The following is a 20,937-nucleotide window of genomic DNA, read 5'->3' as shown; positions in this document are numbered from 1 at the left end:
ATGACGAAACAAAGGGAGACAAGCAGACACAGAAAAAAAAAAGCACAGCCAATAGACACAGAACAGATAGAATTAAAAAAAAAAAAAGCCAGAAGCCACAAGGGTGGGGGGGATAAAAAAATTAAAAAAAAAATAATAAGGGAAAATGTGTTATGTGGTGTGGGATTATATGGGAATCCCCTTTTTAAATATTTCTCTTTCTCTCCCCCTCACCCCCCGGTTGTCTGCTCTCTGTCCGCTTGTATTCTCATCAGGCAGCACTGAGGATTTGTGTCTTTTTGTTGTGTCAGCTGTGTGTGTGTGGCACCACTCCTGGGCAGGCTGTGGTTTCGTGCAGGGCAGCTCTCCTTGCACAGGGGCCACTTCTTGCACAGGGGGGCACCCTTACACAGGGGCATCCCTGCGTGGGCTGGCACTCCTTGCATGCAGCAGCACTGTGCATAGGCCAACTCATCACGTGAGCCAGGAGGCCCTGGGTATCAAACCCTTGGACCTCCCATATGGTAGGCGGATGCTCTGTTAAGTCACATTGGCTTCCCTCCCTTATACTTTTTATTTTTTTTTAAGATTTATTTATTTCTCTCCCCTTTCCTCCCATTGTCTGCTATGTCCATTCATTGTGTGTTCTTCTGTGTTTGCTTGCATTATCAGGTGGCACCAGGAAACTGCATCTCTTTTTTGTTGCGTCATCTCGCTACATCAGCTCTCCGTGTGCGCAGCACCACTCCTGGGTGGGTTGCCCTTTTTTCACGTGGGGGGGCTCTTCTTGTGGGGTGCACTCCTTGTGTGTGGGGCACCCCTACGTGGGGGTGCCCTTACATGGCAAGGCACTCCTTGCACGGCAGCACTGCGTGTGGGCCAGCTTACCACACGGGTCAGGAGGCCCTGGGTATCGAACCCGGGACCCTCCATATGATAGGGAGATGCTCTATCAGTTGAGCCACGTCCGCTTCCCCCTCCCCTATACTTTTGATGTAACTTTTCTGTAATTTAAAACTTCTCTAAAAATAAAGATTATGAATTTTTTTTAAAAAAGGTAATGGGTGGGTGGGTGAGGGCAATTCTGAGAAGAATAAGCAGTACACTAACAGTCTTGGGTGGGGGAACTGTTTACTCTGACATCAGCTATTAGAGTGTTAATAAAAATGGCCAACATATCTACATCAAGAGATAAGGGAATGTGAGGGAAATTTATAGTCCTCAGTGCTTACATTACAAAAGAAGAAAGAGCTAAAATCAATGATCTAACTACACAGCTGGAGAAACTAGAAAAAGAGCAGCAAACTAATCCCAAAGCAAGCTGAAGGAATGAAACAACAAATATCAGGAGACAAATAAATGAAATTGAGGAAAAAAAAAAAAAATAGAGAGGACTTCTGGGAAGATGGAGACTAGAAATACAAGGGACTCTCTTCCTTCCCAGAAAATCAGCTAGAGGACAGGCAGAAATGACCCAGAAAAAACCCTCTAAGGTTTAGGACACCAGGGAATGGCTGGACACTGCCCCAAGGGGAGAGGGGCAAAGGAAAAGAACCATGACAGCAAAACTGGAAGTTAAAAGCCACAGGTACAAATGCCGGTACCCAACCCATTCTGTAGACATTTTGAATTCTCAGGTCCTGCAGCCAGCGGCTAAGGATAAAGAGTGCCCCAGGGATCCACCTCCCCAGGAGAGGGGGGAGAGAGGAACACATTCTAAGGATGACTCAGCTATTAATGAACAAATTTGATCCACTGTGTCCCACAAGCCCTTCCAGGCCACTGTTTTCCTTGGGAGCCAGCAAAGGACAAAAGAGATCTGACTCTCAGTCTCCTTCTGTACTGACTGACCAGGACTGTTTTTTTTTTAACCCCCCCCCCCATTGTCTGCTCTCTGTGTCCATTCGCTGTGTGTTCTTCTGTGACCACTTCTATCCTTATCAGCTGCACTGGGAACCTGTGTCTTTTTGTTGCGTCACCTTGTTGTGTCAGCTCTCCGTGTGTGCGGCGCCATTCTTGGGCAGGTTGCACTTTCTTTTGTGCTGGGCGACTCTCTTTATGGGGTGCACTCCTTGCGCGTGGGGCTCCCCTATGCGGGGAACACTCCTATGCGGTGGACACCCCTGCATGGCAGGGCACTCCTTGCACACATCAGCACTGCGCATGGGCCAGCTCCACATGGGTCAAGGAGGCCCAGGGTTTCAACCGCGGACCTCCCATGTGGTAGGCAGACGCCCTATCCATTGGGCCAAGTCTGCTTCCCAGGACTGGTTATGAGGCACAGAGGGAAGTAGAATTACTTCTACCTGGGAAAAGGGAGTGGGGACCAGCAAACTGCCTCTGAGAAAGTTTTATTTTTAATAATTGACATATATCACCCATACACAAACATACATAAGTGTATAGTAATAGTTGTGAACTTACAAAACAAACATATATGATATCATAGAGGACTTTTAAACTCACCCTACCACCTAAACCTTACATTGTTGTTAAACCTTTTTAACTAATGATTAAAGAGCATTGCCAAAATATTACTACTAACCAAAGTATTTTCCCCCAACCCTCCTTATTATCTTTATGTCATTTATATATGAACATACATAAACAATTTAAGTGTATAGTCAAAGTTGTGAACTTACAAAGCAAACATGCATAACATCATACAGAGGTCCCATACATCAACCCTCCACCAACACCTTGCATGGTCGTGAGATGTTTGTTACAAATTACAAAAGAATATTGTCAAACTCTTACTATTAATTATAGTCCTTATCTTACATTTGGTGTTTTTCCCCCAACACACCTTATTATTTTTTAAGTATATTTTTTATGAAAGAAGTTGTAAACCTATAAAACAATCATGCACATATGCATAATTCCCACGCAACACCCCTTTATCAACACACCACACTGTGGGGGAACATTTGTTACAGGTAAGATAATATCATCTGATTGTTACCATGTCCATAGTGTACATTCGGCAAGTATTTTCCATACTACCCCATTATCAACACAGTGTATCTTTGGCATAAATGCAAGAATATTATTTATTACTGCTAACCACAGTCCATAGGTCATTCGAGTTGTATTTTCCTCATGCGTTCCCAACACCCTGCAGTAGTGATATACATTTGCTCTAGCTCATAAAGGACACTCTTACATCTGTACCATCAACCACAATTCTCATCCACCTCTTGGTTTACTGTGCTATTCAGTTCCTAGATTATTCTCTAGTATTCTGTCAAATGGCATTTCCATACCTAGACTACCATTTTCAGCCATATCCCTATTTATAAATGAGCTATTACTATTTTTACCATCCATTCTATGTTTCCATACTTTTACAGTAAAGCTAATGAAAACGTCTACATACATTAAAAATTAGTAGTCCATCTCAGTCCTTTTCTTATCTCCATTAAGAATCCACCACCTACCACCAGGTCTTGAAGGTATTTTCCTACAATTTCTTCCAGAAATTTTATGGTTCTTCCTTTTATTTTTAGGTTTTTGATCCATTTTGAGTTAATTTTTGGATAAGGTGTGAGGTAGGGGTCCTCTTTCCTTGTTTTGGCTATAGATATGCAGTTCTTTCAGCACCCTTTTGCTGAGTGGACTGTTCTCCCTGACCTATGTGGGTTTGACAGGCTAGTCAAAAATCACTTGACCATACACATGTGAGGATCTGTTTCTGAACCATCAATTTGGTTCCACTGGTCTATATATCTGTCTTTATGTCAGTACCATGCTGTTTTTACCACTATAGCTTGGGAGTATGATTTAAAGTCTGGAGATAAGTGTTCGCTTTTCCTTTTATGATGTTTCAGACTATTCAGGACCCCTTATGCTTCCAAATAAATTTGCTAATTGTATTTTCAATTTCTTTTTTAAATGGTGGTGGAATTTTTATCAGGGTTGCATTATCTGTATATCATTTGGGTAGAACGGACATCTTAATGATATTTATTCCAATCCATGAGCATGGAATGTTCTTCCACTTATTCAGGACTTTTTTGATTTTTTTCACCATTGGGTTGCAGTTTTCTGAATACAAGTGCTTTACATGATTGGTTAAGTTTATTTCTGACTATGTGAGTTTAATCTGTCATATATTATTTTCACCACTCTTTTGATACTTTTAGTTACTTTTATTGATATAATCTTCATTTCTAGACTCTTTTCCAGGCGTCTCTCTCCTGTCTTTTCTTTTCAGGCTCTAGCACACCCTTTAGCATTTCCTGAAAATCTGGTCTCTTGCTTAGAAATTCTCTCAGTTTCTGTTTATCTGTGAATATTCTAATCTTGCCCTCGTTTTTGAAAGACAGCCTTGCTGGATATAAAATTCTTGGCTGGAAGTTTTCTCTCATAGTATCTTAAATATATCAGACCACTGTCTTCCTGCCTCCATGGTTTCTGGTGAGAAATCAGCACTTAATCTATTGGGTATCCCTTATATGTTATGCATTGCTTTTCTCTTGCTGTTCTCAGAATTCTCTTTGGCATTTGACATTCTGATTAGTACGTGTCTCAGAGTTGGTCTATTTGGATTTTTTCAGATGGGAGTACATTGTGTTTCTTGGACATGGATATCTATGTCCTGCAACAGGGTTGAGAAATTTTCTACCATTATTTTTTAAAATATTCTTTCTGCCCCTTTTCCCTTCTCTTCTCCTTCTGGGACACCCATGACACGTACGTTTGCACATCTCTGGCTGTCATTTAGTTCCCTGAGACCTTCTTCATTTTTTTCCATTCTTTTCTTCATCTGTTCTTTTGTATGTTCACTTTCAGAGGCCATTTTTTCAAGCTCACCAATCCTTTCTTCTGCCTTCTCAAATCTGCTATTATATGATTCCAATGTTTTTAAAATTTCATTTATTACACCTTTAATAAAGGTGTAATAAATCTTCCCATAAGACCTGCTATTTTTCTATGCAAGGTTTCAAATTCTTTGTGCTTATCCAGTGTCTTCTTAATATTGTTAATCTCTTTAGCCATCTCATTGAATTTATTAAGATTTGTTTGAACATCTATGATTAGTTATCTCAACTCCTTTATGTCATCTGGAGGCTTATCTTGTTCCTTTAACTGGGTCACAGCTTCCTGTTTCTTGGTATGGATTGTAAGTTTTGGTTGGGGTCTCGGCATCTGAATTACTAGAGTATTTATTCTAGGTGCAGTTTTTCTCTTTAGTTTAGGCTTCCTGCCCTTTCTCCCTTGCTGTGTGTGCAGTAGGAGCCAAGGATGTAATTGGTGCTATAAACTGTGGAGCTCAAGCTGCCCTCATTGCCCCAGGGACTGATGAAGCTTCTCCCAACTTTCTCCTTTCGCAGAGGTAGGGACAGACTCACAGTTGTGTGGAATAATCCAAGTTGTACAGGCCTAGACTGTAGTTGCCCAGAGAGACTGATGAAGCTTCACACCCCTTTCTGTCCTGCCTGGGGCATGGATGGAGCTGCAGGTGTGTGGGGGCAGCAATCTCTGCAGAGCAGGTCCAAGATGACTGCAGTTGCCCCAGCAGACTTTGAATCACTCAGTTTGTGCCAGTCAAAGGCACTCTCAGTTACATGGATAGACTGGGGCTGAGCTAGCCAGCCTCCTCCCTGTCAGAAGTGGGACTGAAGCCTAGGCTAGGGCCGCAGGCTGATGTGGGTGAAAGAAACCGTCACTGTGACATTTGCCAAACCGACTTCCCCTCAGCTTGGACAAATTCACACCCCAGCTGTTCCTAGGGTTATTCTTTAGCCATTTAAGTCTACCAATCAGTAGCTGAAATGGGCAGCCAACTGTCTCCTCCTCCCATTTTTGGGAAATGAAGCTTCCAAATCCAGTCACAGACAACTTCTGGGCCAGCTTGCACCATCAGAGTAAGACAATCACCGGCCTCCATGGCTTGACTGGCAATTTCCCGGAGAGGCTGGCGCAGGTCCCTGCAGCTTCCTCCCTGTCGGAGGTGGCATTGGGTCTTAGGCTAGACCTGCAATCTGACCTGGATGAAAAGAAGTCGGTCCCCACCAGCACTGGGATTTTCAGTCCACCCCACTTTCCCTTGTGCCAGATGCAGAACTAAGAATGCAGTTCCTGGCCTCTTTCTGATTTGCACAAGCTCAAACTTTAGCTGTTCTTAGAATTATACTTTAGCTCGTTGAATTTTACTATCAGTAGTTGAAGTTGGTACCCAACTGTCTCTTCCTCCCGTTTTTGGGAAGTGGAGCTTTCAATTCCAGCCGCGGAACAGCTCCCAAGGCAGCTTGTGCCTCTGGTGAAGGATGGGCACCAGCCTCTTGGGCGTGGAGCACTCTACTTGAGTCTTCTCTGCAGATGGGCAGTATCCTTCTTCCATTCCTTCAAGGATGTTGCAAGATGCCCTTCTGGCCTCCTGAAGCCCCCAGGTGCCTTAGCTAGCTTTCTACTCTGGGTGTTTACTAACTGCCCTGTAGCAGGAGATGACTCTAGGGCTTCCTTTCTCCACCGCCATCTTGCTGTAATCCAAGAAAGTTTTAATTACAAGGCTATCTTAGCTTCCAGGTCCATGTTGCAGCAAATACACCCCAAATAGGCAATGAACCAAGAGGGTTACCAAAGATCACCATCTGCTGGCAGACCAAGGAAAAGCACATGAGGAAATTAAACGTAAATAAGAAAGGTTTTTTCTGGCCTTTCTAGCCTCCTTCCCCAAGGCCCTACAAAGCCGTCTGCAATCCATTACTGGGTCCAGGGCCCACATTTGAGCATCTAACAGGGACAATCCTAAAGAAACCAAACAGGATGAACCAAGAATCAAAGTACAGCAGTAACATACAGCCTCCCGCCACAAAAACCTTACAAAAGAGAAATGCAGCAACTGAGTAAATCCAGCACCCTAATCAGATATGTCTAGATATCAGCAAAAAATTACAAGCCGTATTAAGAAAATGGAAGAAATGGTCCATAAGGAGGAATATATCAAAGCTCCAGAAGAGACACAGGATTTGAGACAACTAATCAACAAGATGCACACAAATTTCCAAAATCAAATTAATGAACTGAAAGACAATATGGCTAAAAAGACAAAGGACAGCAAGATGACACTGAGCGAGCACAAAGAAGAATTTAAAAACCTGAATTAAAAACAGGGGAGTGGGGAAAGTAGCTGTGGCTCAATCAACTGGACTCCGGTCTACAATATGGGAGGCCCTGTGTTCATGTCCTTGGGCCTCCTTGTGAAGGCAGGCTTGCCTGCATGCTACAGAGAGCTGCCAGCTCGCAAGCACCATGACAGCCAAATGAGCAAGGTGATGCAACAAAAAGGAAGACAAGCAAAAGCACAGAAGAACGTGCAGCAAATGGACACAGTGAGCAGACAGCAAGGAAAAAGCCATAAAGGGGGGGGATAAAAATAACAATAATAAAAAACATGGGCGCGGATGTAGCTCAGAGGGATTGACCACCTGTTTCCCATGTGCAAGATCCTGGGTTCAATACCCGGTACCTCCTGAAAAAAAAAAAAAAAAAAAAGGGTCTCATTGGAATGAAAGATACAATAGACGAGATTAAAACCACATTAGAAGGAAGTGGATTTGGATTTGGCTCAACTGATAGAGTGTCCACCTACCACATGGGAGATCCAAGGTTCAAACCCAGGGTCTCCTGACCCATATGGTGAGCTGGTCCATGCACAGTGCTGATGTGCGCAAGGACTGCTATGCCATGCAGAGGTGTCCCCCGCGTAGGGGAGCCCCATGTGCAAGGAGTATGCCCTGTAAGGAGAGCCGCCCTGCACAAAAAAAGTGCAGCCTGCTCAGGAGTGGTGATGCACACACAGAGAGCTGACACAGCAAGATGACACAACAAAAAGAGCCATAGATTCCCGGTGCTGCTGACAAGAATCCAAGCGGACACACAGTGAATGGACACAGAGCAGACAACTGGGGGGGGGGGGGGGGAGAGGAAGGGAAGAGAAATAAAATAAATCTTAAAAAAACAAAAAACAAAAAAAACAATTAGGGGGAAACAGATGTGGCTCAAACCGGTGAGCACCCACCTACAACATGGGAAGTCCCAGGATCAGTTCCTGGTGCCTCCTAAAGAAGATGAGCTCATGACAGCAAGCTGGCATGGTGAGATGATGCAACAAAATGACGCAATGAGGAAATATGAGACACAATAGCAGGGAGTGGAGATGGCTCAAGCCAATGGGTGCCTCCTTCCCACATGTGAGGTCCTGGGTTTGGTCCCAGTGCCTCCTAAAAAAAATTCAAGCACACAACAAATGGAAACAGGAGGCAGGCAGTGAATGCAAACAATGGGGGGAGGGATAATAAAAGAATAAAATAAATCTTGAAAAAAAAAACCACATTAGTCATACAACAGCAGGCTTGAAATGACTGAAGAAAGAATATGTGATACAGAAGACAGAACAGCTGAAACTGGAGAGAGAAAACAATGGAAAATATAGAGCAAGGGGGTCAGGGAGGTGAATGGTAATACAAAATGCAACAGACACGTCATGGGAGTTCCAGAAAGACAAGAGAAGGGAAATGGGGCAGAAAGAGTATTTGAGGAAATAAGAGATGAAAATTTCCCAAGTCTCATGAAAGTAATAAACTTACATGTCCAAGAAGAAAGTACACCCCAATTAGCATAAATGCAAAGACCTACTCCAGGACACATACTACTCAGAATATCAATCATCAAAGATAAAGAAAAAAATTCTGAGAGCAGCAAGAGGGAAGCAAACCATTACGTAAATACAAGGAATGCCCAGTAAGAAATAGTGTGGATTTCTCACCAGAAACCATGGAGGCAAGAAGACAGTGGTATGAAAAAATGATGATTGTGAAAGAGAAAAACTGCCAGCCAAGAATCCTTTATGCAGAAAAATTGTCCTTCAAATATGAAAGTGAGTTTAAGTCAGTCACAAACAAAAACTAAGACAGTTCGTAAAAAAGAATAATCTTTGCAGGAAATATTAAAGGAAGTCTTAGAGCCTAAAAGAAAAAGACAGGAGAGAGAAGCTTGGAGGGCAGTACAGAAGAAAGAATAGCAGAAAGGATAATCAAAAGATCAAAAGAGCAAAAGAGGGGTACCTCAAAAAAAAAAAAAGGTAAAAAGATAGATGAAAATAACATATGACATATGAAAACCAAAGAATAAAATGGTGGAAGTAAATAATGCCTTTACAGTAATATCATTGAATGTGAATGGATTAAACTCCCCAATTAAATGAAAAAACCTGACAAAATGGATAAAAAAGAGTCATCCATGTGCTGCTTACAAGAGACTCACCTTAGACTAAACATACAAACCAGCTGAAACTAAAAGGTTGGGAAAAGATACTCCATGCAAATAGAAACCAGTAAGAGCAGGGGTAATGATACTAACATCAGACAAAACAGACTTTAAATGCAAAGACGTTATAGGAGATACAGAAGGTGATTATATATGAATAAAAGGGACAACCCACTGGGAAGAAATAACAGTCATAAATATCTATGTATCTAACCAGGGTGCCCCAAAATACGAGGTAAACTTTGGCACAGCTGAAGGGAGAAACAGACATCTCTACAGTAATAGCTGGAGACTCCAACACAATACTCATCTCATTAGATACAACAACTAGACAGAAGATCAACAGGGAAATAGAGAACTTTGACAATATGATAAACAGATTAGACCTAACAGGCATATAATGAACGGTGCAACCAAACTCAGTAGGTTATACATTATTCTCAAGAGTCCATGGCTCTTTCTCCAGAACAGATCACGTTAGGTCACAATGCAGCGCTTGATAAATATGAAAAGACTGAAATTATACAAAGTGCCTTCTCAGATCACAATGGAATGAAATTGGAAAACAATAATAGACAGGAAAGAGATAAATACACAGATGTGTGGAGGATAAACAACACACAAATAATCAGTGAGTCAAAGAAAGTGCAACTGAAATCATATAAATATATTGAGACCAATGAAAACGAGAACACAACTTATCAAAACTTACAGGATACAGCGAAGGCAGTCTTGAGAGGGAAATTTATAGCCTTAACCGGCTATATTAAAAAAGAAGAGCAAAAATCAAAGATCCAACTGAACAACTGGAAAAACTAGAAAAAAGAACAGCATATCACTCACAAAGCAAGCAGAAGGAAAGAAATAAAGGTTAGAGCAGAAAAAAATGAAATTAGGAACACACAAAGAGAACATCAACAAAACCAAAATCTGGTTCTTTGAGATCAATAAAATTGACAATCCCCTAGCTAGACAAAGAAAAAAGAAGATGCAAATAAATTAAAAATGAAAGGTGTGAAGTTACAACTGACCCCACAGAAATAAAAAGGATAAGAGGATATTATGAGAAACTGTATGCCAACAAACCTAGATGAAATGGACAAATTCCTAGAAATGCACAAACAACGTATATTGATACAAGAAATACAAGAACGTAGAACAATAACATCTAAAGAGACTGACTCAGTCATCAAAAATCTCCTAACAAAGAAAAGTCCAGGACCAGATGGCTTAACAGGTGAATTCCACCAAGCATTTCGAGAATAACACCAATCTTGTTTAAATTCTTCCAAAAAATTGAAGAGGAGGGTAAATTACCCAACACATTTTATGAAGCCAACATCACTCTAAAACCAAAGCCAGATAATGATACAAGAAAAGAAAATTACAGACCAATCTCTCTAATGAACACAGACGTAAAAATTCTCAACAAAATTCTTGCAGAAAGAATCCAACAGCATTATCAAAAGACTTATATATCATGACCAAGTAGAATTTATTCCTGATATGCAAGGGTGGTACAACGTAAGAAAATCAATTAACATAATACACATTAACAAATTGAAGGGCAAAAAACACATGATCATCTCAATTGATACAGAAAAGGCATTCAACAAAATCCATTATCCTTTCTTGATAAAAACACTTCAAAAGATAGGAATGAAGGAAAATGCCTCAATATGATAAAAGGCATATGTCAAAAACCCACAGCCAACATTGTACTAAATGGGGAAAGGTTGTTCCCCCTCTTAAGATCGGGAATAAGACAAGGATGACCACTGTCACCACTGTTATTCAACATTGTACTAGAAGTTCTAGCTAGAGCAATCACACAAGAAAAAACAAATAAATAAAAGGCATCCAAATAGGAAAAGAGGAAGTAAAACTCTTTGCAGGTAAGCGGATTTGGCCCACTGAATAGGGTGTCCGCCTACCACATGGGAGGTCCAAGGTTCAAACCCAGGGTCTCCTGACCTATGAGATGAGCTGACCAACGCACAGTGCTGATGTGCACAAGGAGTGCTGTACCACGCAGGGGTGTCCCCCACGTAGGGGAGCCCCACATGCAAACAGTGTGCCCCGTAAGGAGAGCTGACCAGAGCAAAAAAAGCGCAGCCTGTCCAGGAATGGCGCCGCACACAGAGAGAGCTGACACAGCAAGATGACGCAACAAAGAGAGACACAGATTCCTGGTGCCACTGACAAGAATACAAGCGGACATAGAAACTCACACAGCGAATGGACACAGAGAGCAGACAACTGGGGGGGGGGGTTGGGAAGGGGAGAGAAATAAATAAATTAAAAAATCTTAAAAAAAAAAATTTTGTGGATGAAATGATCTTATATTTAGAAAATTCTGAAATGTCTACAACAAAGCTATTTGAACTAATAAATGAATTCAGCAAAGTGGCAGGGTACAGGATCAACATGCAAAATCAGTATAGTTTCTGTATACTAGTATTGAACAATCTGAGGAGGAAATAGAAAAAATTCCATTTACAATAGCAACTAAAAGACTCAAATACCTAGGAATCAATTTAAGCAAAAGAAGTACAGGCCCTATAGGCAGAAAACTACAAAATAATGCTAAAAGACATCAATGAAGACCTCAACAAATGGAATTCTGTGTTCATGGATTAGAAGACTAAGAATCATGAAGATGTCAATCCTAACCAAACCGATTTATAGATTCAATGCAATACCAATAGAAATTTCAGCATCTTACTTTACAGAAATAGAAAAAGCAATTACCAAATTCATTCGAAAGAGAAAGTACACCCAAATAGCCAAAAACAGTCTAAAAAAAAAGAATGACATGGGAGGACTCTCACTGCCTATCTTTGAAACATTACAAAGCTTACAATGGTTAAACAGCATGGTATTGCATAAAGATAGACACATCAATCAGTCGAATAGAATTGCAAGTCCAGAAATAAACCCTTAACTCTACAGCCAACTCATTTTTTACAAACCTACCAAGTCCATGTTGATGGGACAAAGGAGTTTCTTTAACAGATGGTGCTGGGATATCTATAAACAAAAGAATGAAAATGGACCCCTACCTCACTCCCTATACATGAATCAACTCAAAATGGACCAAAGACCTAAGTATAAAAGCCAGGACCATAAAACTACTAGAAGAAAATATAGGGAAACACCTTAAAGAACTTGTGGTGGTTTCTTAGATCTTATACCCAAAGCATGCGCAACAAAAGAAAAAACAGATAAATGAGGCCTCCTCAAAATTAAACACTTTTGTACCTCACAGGCCTTTGTCAAAAAGGTGAAAAGGCAGCCTACTCAATGGGAAAAAATATTTGGAAATCTCATGTCTGATAAGGGTTTAATATCCATGATATATGTAAAGAGATGTTACAACTCAATAAAAAGACAAACGACAGGATTGAAAAATGGGCAAAAGAATGGAACAGACATTTGTCTAAAGAAGGAAGACAAATGGCAAAAAACCACATGAAAAAATGTTCATCACTAATGATTAGGGAAATGCAAATCAAAACTACAATGAGGTATCATTTCACACCTATCAAAATGGCCACTATTAAAAAGACAGAGAACTACAAGTGTTGGAGAGGATGTGGAAAGACTGGAACACTTATTCATAGTTGGTGGGAAGGTAGAATGGTTTAGCCACTGTGGAGGGCTAGCAGTTCCTGAAGAAGTTGAAACTTTTTTTTTTTGAGGTATCAGGGTTAGGAATTGAACCCAGGACCTTATATGTGGGAAGCCAGCACTCAACCACTGAGCCACATCAGCTACCCTAAAAAGTTGAATATAGATTTGCTATGTGACTCAGCAATACCACTACTGGGTATATACCTAGAAGAACTGAGAGCAGTGACATGAACAGACATCTGCACACCTATGTTCATACCGGCATTATTCATGATTGACAAAAATTGCAAACAAGCCAGATGTCCATCAACCTTTGAATGGATAAACAAACTGTGGTGTAGTCACACAATGGAGTATTATTTAGCTGTAAGAAGAAATGAAGTCGTAAAGCATATGACAACATGGATGGACCTGGAGGACATTATGTTGCCAAGCAAGCCAGACACAAAAGGACAAATACTGTATGAACCAAATATACTGTGTAACATATTGGATGATTTTTTAAAAAATTATATGCATCTAGTATATCTAATTGAGAAATGTATGTTTTTATTCAACTGTTTCTTTTTTAATTGTTTATATTTTCAATTATTAAATATACAAAATAAAGTAAAAAAAAAAAAGAAAAAAGAAATGAAGTTGTAAAGCATATGAAAAACATGGATAAACCTGGAGGACTTTACGTTGAGTGAAGCAACCCAGACACAAAAGTCAAATACTGATGATTATGCTATTATGAACTAAACATATTGTGTAACATGTAACACTGTATGATTCCATTTATATAAAACGTAAATATAAATCAATTTATAAAGATGAAATTAGATTAGGGTTATGTAGGGATGGGGAAGGCATACTAAAGGGTGTGGAGTTTTTCTTTTTGGAGTAATGAAATGTTTCTAAAATTTTTTGTGGTGATGAATGCACAACATTGTGACTATACTGAAAGCCACTGATTATAAACTTTGGATAGATCATGTGGTATGTGAACATATCTCAATAAACCTGCTTAATAAATAAATACTTGTGTAAGAATAGCCAGAAATAGCAGCTATGTACAGCAGGGGAAACAGAAAGATTGAGAGGTGAAGAATTTTGGTTTTTTATTATTAAAATAATGAAAAGGTTCTAATAATGATTAAAGTGATGAATGCACAACTATGTAATTATACCAAATACCACTGATTGTACATTTTGAATGAACTCCAAGAAAAAAATTGGTTTAAAAATTTTTTTAAAAAGATACTCTTCAGCCACAAGGAAAACGATCCTCGTTGTAAGTTCTGAGATACAAAAAGAAAAGATGAGCAGAGAAATCCACTGGCCTCACCATGTCAGCCATTTTCAATTTTCAATGTCTATTGACTGTAATCTTGCTGCTTATATGTAGCTGTGCTTATATCCAATCCTTGGAACTCAGCCTCCTGGACAGAAATAAAACTGAACTGTTTGGTATATTTTGGAAGTGTGCCAGAATTGGTGAACAAAGAGTCCTTATGTTGCCATATGCTATATAGTGACAGCCTTCAGTATCTTGTTTGTACAATAGCTTGGAAAAATGCTATAATTTGATTGCCATCAGATTTCAAAATGAAAAAGAACTTATATACAGAAAATAATGGATGTGTTTAACCCTTCTATCTCTAAACATTGAATGAGATACATTTACAGCTGCTGTTCTCTATTTTTATTTGACCAATGTTCTATATAAATAAAGATGTAATCAAACTCAGAGTTTAATATGTAACAATCAACCTCAGTACTGTCATACAATATTACATTCTGCAAATATCTTCTGTTGTGTCAGATACCAATTTTTATCTCTGGTAGTTTTTCAATTGGTAAATTACTCAAATTCCTTTCACTGTGATTTAGAAACAATAAATCTTTATAGAACGAGAGCTTTTTGGACTAGCTTTTCTATTGGGGGAAAAAGGGGTTCTATTTATGTTGGTAAGGAGCACATTCTTCGCTTATTCCTTTCCTTCCTTTTTAAAAGATTTATTCATTTATTTCTCTCCCCCCCAATCCCCCATTGTCTGCTCTCTCTGTCCATTCGCTGTGTGTTTCTTCTGTGACTGCTTCTATCCTTATCAGTGGCACTGGGAATCTGTGTTTCTTTTTGTTGCATCATCTTGCTGTGTCAGCTCTCCGTGTGTGTGGCGCCATTCTTGGGCAGGCTGCACTTTTGCGCTGAGTGGCTCTCCTTACGGGGCGCACTCCTTGCATGTGAAGCTCCCCTATGCAGGGGACACCCCTGCGTGGCACGGCACTCCTTGCGCACATCAGCACTGCACATGGGCCAGCTCCACACGGGTCAAGGAGGCCCAGGGTTTGAACTGCGGACTTCCCATGTGGTAGACGGACACCCCATCCATTGGGCCAAGTCCGCTTCCCTGCTTATTCAACGTTAACCAGAGTACCTCTACTCTTAGTAAGTTCTGTAGTTGAAGATTTTTAAAAATATGTAAAATAAGCCTATGTAGTTCTTAAGGAGAGAAAGAAATGAGATATGACTTAAGAGAATTACTGGGGAGATGTTCATATTTAACATGAGAGTTTAAACTAGCCAACTGGTATAGAAATCTCTGAAACTTCTGGTCAAGTGTAGATAAATGTCTTAAGCATAAACCTGACATGACCAGCTTGCTGTATGTCTCTGAAAAAGGATGAAAGAGCAAAATAAAACAATTACAGAATAACGACTGAATGTATTTTTCATTCTTTTTAGTGTCAGGTCTTCAAAAATGAAATAATTCTTTAATTACTCCCTAATATAAACTGTACTTTAGGCGTTTTGTTTTTTAATATACTTTAAGTCTAAAAAAAAAGCTAAGGGAATATGGCTAACTTGGCTAAACACTTGCAGTTATTTATCACTGATGCTGCCTTCTTCCTCCGCAGAGCATTTATCATATATAAACTGACAAACACAAGAAACCAATCCCTCGATCCTTCTATTATTTGTTCTGTCTTGATTTTTTTATTATTTAGAGTAGACACTTAAAATCATGGCCTGTTGAAAGCAAAAGTCAATATTTTTGATATATGAACAAAAGAATTTACCTTATTTATATTTCATTCAAATAATTCAGTATGTACCTTGCAAGGAAGGGTTTATGAGGAAAAAAATGACACTATCTTTGTTCACAAGAAGCTAAAAATCTGCAAAATGCTATATATTGTACAATGCGCCTTCACATGATTCTGACCACAGTCCAAGTATTATCACTTCTTTTTTATAGATGAGGAAATGGAAGTTCAAGGGAGTTATATGACTTTCTTAAAGTCATATATCTGGATCTCAACCCAAATCTTTTCACTCCAGAGCTTATACCCTTTCACTATGCTCTGCTGACTTTGGAGAGTGACATGAGGCTTATTATCAAATATCAAAATATATAACGTTAAGTGGTCAGAGAGGGAGATCAGTGCTAGCCAGGAACTAGGAAAGCTTCAAGGCAAGGTGGGACTTGGTTCAGGCCTTAAAGACAGTTAGGATTTGAATAGTCAGGTATATAAAGGGGGAAGGTGGGGGGAGGAAAAGAACAAATTTGTTGCATACAAGGGAGGTTCAGAAATCTAGCCTGGATGGAGCAGATGGCACAAGGGAACTGAGACTGAATAGGGCACTGGAGTGCAAGAAGAATAAATTGGGTATTAATTCTGTAACATAATGGACAGCCCATTATAAATTTGGAAGAATGGAAGTGGGACCATTGTACTGAGAGGCAATGACTTATAGAGGGTCCTGTCATGTGGCCCATAACTGAGGTAACTGGGACTTAAAAGTAGCTACATGAACCAAGAAAGAAAAAACCCCAACATTCTTTTGAAGGAAGAAAGGAAGGCTGCCTTAATTGTGGCTCAAAAGGGCCTGATATTTAGGGGAGGGTTATAAGGTTAACGATATAGACTTATAAATTATCAGTATGCAGAAATTACAGCTGAAGGGTGGCACTGAGGGGTGATGGCTCATGAACGAACTTTAGAAGATGCTGAAAATACTTGTGATAAATGGAACTAATCTTATAGGTGATAAAACACATAAGTATCAGAAGTATTTCTGCTGAAATGGGTATTGCTAGTTCACCTCGTAGTTCTTCATAAAGAACCGGTGATTTTTCTGAGGCACCATTTTCATATCAACTATCTAGTTCCACCTAGATAGATGTCTAATAGACATCTCGACTGACATTTCTAAAACTGAACTCTTGATTTCCTCTTCCCAAAAACCATTCCTCTCTATCTTAGTGAATGGCAACTCTATCCTTCCACTTGCTTAGACCTTTTAAAAACCTTGAAATACAGGTTTGAGAGTCCACATGAATCCATCAGTAACTCCTATTGACCAGATTTGGCTCCCTTCTAACCACATCCAACGCTGCCACCCTAGTCTAAGCTACTGTCCTCCCATTCCTGGAGGAGGCCAGAGACTCTTACCAGTCTTCCTAGTTTCACACAGCTGACATTTGAAACCTTTAAACTTTTAAGAAACATGTCAGATTATAAGACATGTCTGTGTTCAAATCCTTTATGGCTTCCTTTTCAGAAGTCCAATGCCTCAGGCAACTCTCTGGCCTCATCTAGTACTCTCCCTCTTCATCACTGACTTCCTTGCTATTCTTTAAGCATATTAAGTACACCAATGCTTCTGGGCCTTTGCACAGAGTTCCCTCTACCTAGGAACCATATGTGCACTCCCCCTTTCCCCCCAGATGGTTGAGATCTCTACTTAAGTCTTCCCTGACCACCTTACTGAAAATAAAACCATCCTCTTCTAGCACTCCCTATTTGTTTACTGTATTTCTGTTTTCTTTATAGCACTCATCACCATTTGGCATTTAATATTTTTCTGTTTCCACCCCTCCTCCTCACACCGCACCCCACTCCCAATGTAAATTCTATGGGAGAAGGAATTTTGTTTTGCTCATTCTTGCATTCTCAGTGTATGGGACATAAAAGCTGCTCAATAAATTTCTGTTGCATAAAAGACTATTTTGTTGCTAGATTGTAATATGCTTTTCTTATTCCTCTCCTCTTTATACAACTTGACATGCTCTTCCTGTCAAATGAGACAGAAAATTTGCTCAACTATGAAAAGTTGCTGGAACCATATATAGTATACTGTCATTTGTGGGGTGGAGTGGGAATAAGTTACCTGTGCAATAGGAACTGCACATAGCGTTACACCAAATCCGATTACCATAGTTTTGTGCCATGGTCTTATCAATTCCGAGAAACAGCGCTTCTTAAAGTCAGCCACAGTAGGAACATGTTGTCTGTACCTAGAAATGGAAATCAAATTTAATAAGGTAGAATCACCACTCTGTAAAATTCTCTTCAATTTATATGAGCGGGGTTGGAAACTCAAATTTAGGCCAAGCATTAGGTCAGCATTCCAGGTGACTGGGCCTGGTGGGAGCGTGGTGGACGGGAAAGCCCCAAACTACTTGGCTCCGGGGAACCGTTGCCATGCGGGTCGAATGGCTTTGGAGTTTTCAACGGACACCAGATGTGGAAGTTTAAAAATGGTACCTTAAAGCTTTTTAAAAACCTAGTACCCAAATAAGCGGTTCTGTAGGCAGGACTTAGCGCTGGACCTCTGGTCGAGGCTTCAAGGTGTCTTTGATAGTCCTCGACAGGAAACACCTGGAGCCGTGCAGGCACTAAGAGGGACACTCCCCAGCGTCCAGAGACCCGCGCAAACAGGGCCCGAGCGGAAACCGACAACTTCCAGGGCCCCCTCTGCCCTTAGGGGAAACTGCCTCTAAGGACCCGCTACCTACGGGACTTCTCTCCCAGACACGCCGTGACGTCCCCTGTCCTCTCCGTGACTACGAGGCGCCAGCGGGGGCTTGCGGACAGGTTGAGCGGTCCCGAAAACACAGCCCAAGCTTTAGTAGGTGGAAAAACTGAAAAACGTCCGTGAGAAACGAACCCTTGGCTTGGACAGGGACACGGGCGCTCGCAGACGGCTTCTGAGGGGGGCGGGACGCCGCGGCCCGGCTCAGCGCCGGGAAGAGCGCGCAAGCAAGGCGGCACCGCGGCCCCAGCTACAGCGCTCTGCGCCACGCTTCTTTCCACTCCCACCCCGCTTCGTGACCGCTGCGGTACCTGAGGAAGGAGGATACGCTCCGCGACAGCCAACTTCTTAGAGCCGCCATCCCACGGTGGGCGGACGCCGCACGCACACGCCGGAAGTGACGTACTCGCGGAGCGGGGGCGGGGCTTGGCCTCCTCCGGAGAGGGCCCAGCCCCGTGACCACGCCTCCCTCGAGAGAGCGGTCGGGATTGGACGCACGGGGAGGGGCAGGGTGGAGTTTAAGATAACGGCTGTAACGGCCGCGCCGGGCGTCCAACCGCCGGGGCTTCTGCGCGGGGCGGAGCTAAGTCGGGCGTCGAGAAGGGGGCGACAGTGGGAATGGGGCCTACGTTGGGGTCGCGCCTCGGGAGACAAGGCCGGCGGCGCGGGGGCCGGGCGGCGGGCGCTGTCACTTCAGCACCAGGAAGTAGGTGGTCCAGCCGGCCAGCAGCAGCGCGCCGATGAGCACCGTGTAGCTGAGCAGCACGAAGACGAGCAGCTCCCGCAGCAGCTGCAGCACGTGGATGGTGGTCGAGGCCGGCATTGCCGTGCGCGCTGAGGGCCGAGGACCTGCGTGCAGGGGACCCGGAGACGCCCTAAGCACGGAGAGGGCAGCCCCGTGCCATACCCAGGCGGTGCATCGGGCATTTGTCAAGCCTTGCTGAGCCTGGCGCCGTTCTGACAAGACTCGGTCCTGGCCCTCAAAATATTAAATGCATCTTGCCAAATCTAAGGAAGCCCGAAGTACTGATTTTCTTTATAACAACAATCTGGATGCTCTCTTTGCATTTACACCAGAGAATTCTTTCTTAAAAAAAGAGAAAGCTCTCATTCTCCAATGCCCATTAGCGCTGGGGCTGGCCTCCAAGGAGAGGCCAGGCTGCTCCTACCCGTGCCCATGCACTGACTGGTCTTGATCCCCGTCCTCTCTTCCCACCCACCTCCTGCATCTTTAATGCCGTGAGTGCTGCTAATGGGCTGGTGGCTCCAGGCTGGAGTACAGCTTTCCTGGCACTCAAGCTGCAGCTCCAGTTGTCGGGCCAGCCTGGGAGGGAGGAGGAGATCCATTTAGGCAGGGGAAGGAGCAGGTCCTCACTGTAGCCCCTCTGCAATCCTCCCTGGCCCCAGCGCTTGTAAATGTTTGAGGGTCTCTGATATGTGATCCTTTCTGGACCACCTTGCAGGGGTGCCAGGTGGTGGGCATCAATTTGATCCTGGGCTCATCCCCTTCCCCCCCTGCTCTTCTGCACCTGTCCCCGCTCTGCTACCTTCCACCACAGACCGAATCAGACAGGATTACAAAGCAGCTCTTTACCTCCATTGCTTGCCTGCCCAACAACTCTGCTTCCTGCCAGCCACTAGCTTCCGTCACTCTCATTTCACTTACTCTGCAAAGTTTCCACGATTCCTTCTCAGCTGCAGCTCCTCGCTTCTTCTCTCCTGTCTGGTGCCCGAAGCTAGGCGTGTGCACACTCCAGCGATCTCAACAGAGCCGAGCGATTTTCAGGCAGCAGCTGCACTGGCCAACTAGGTGTGGTCCAGAGACCAATTACAACCTCTGCGTGGTCCCTGAGCTCCCAGGGAGCTGCGCACAGGCGATCCCAGGCCAGGCGGGGCATTGGCAGCCCTGCCCGCCCCCTCTCCTCCGCCTTTCACCACCACAGCCCATACAGCTCCGCGGCTGTCTTAGGTGAGCTAAGCAAGTGGTACACTAGGGGGGTTCTTTCAAGCCCTTTCTTGTCTTGCAGTGCAGATAGTACATAGCCCAATTTTTTTTTTTTTTCCTAACTCACATTGAAAGCAGTCCATGCAACTCTGAGTCTGGAACAAGAAGAACCACTGTACAAACAACGGTCACTTATGAACACTTAATTAAAGCAAAAGCCGTTGTCTTAAAAAAAAATGCAAGTACAGGGCATGCATGTATGTATGAGGACCAGGAGCTTAGAGAACCAAGAGCTCCTGAGTGC

General features: G+C 42.3%; 1 protein-coding gene across 1 annotated transcript in view; it reads right to left on the bottom strand.

The window, feature by feature from the left end:
- DIABLO (diablo IAP-binding mitochondrial protein) overlaps window positions 1–20,007 on the bottom strand; it is a 48,237-nt gene extending 28,230 nt beyond the window's left edge. Inside the window, exons 1-2 of the mRNA XM_058281329.1 lie at window positions 19,000–20,007; window positions 18,044–18,170 (exon numbers count right to left, since the gene is read on the bottom strand). Coding sequence (XP_058137312.1) covers window positions 18,044–18,170; window positions 19,000–19,049 — 177 coding nt within the window. The 5' untranslated portion in view covers window positions 19,050–20,007. The remainder of the gene's footprint in view (window positions 1–18,043; window positions 18,171–18,999) is intronic.
- Between the last annotated feature and the right edge of the window lie 930 nt (window positions 20,008–20,937).

This window comes from Dasypus novemcinctus, chromosome 19 (assembly GCF_030445035.2).
Source record: "Dasypus novemcinctus isolate mDasNov1 chromosome 19, mDasNov1.1.hap2, whole genome shotgun sequence".
NCBI classification, from domain to species: domain Eukaryota; kingdom Metazoa; phylum Chordata; class Mammalia; order Cingulata; family Dasypodidae; genus Dasypus; species Dasypus novemcinctus.
Note: the sequence above shows the minus strand (reverse complement) of the source record. Positions and strands in the feature narration are given on the sequence as shown.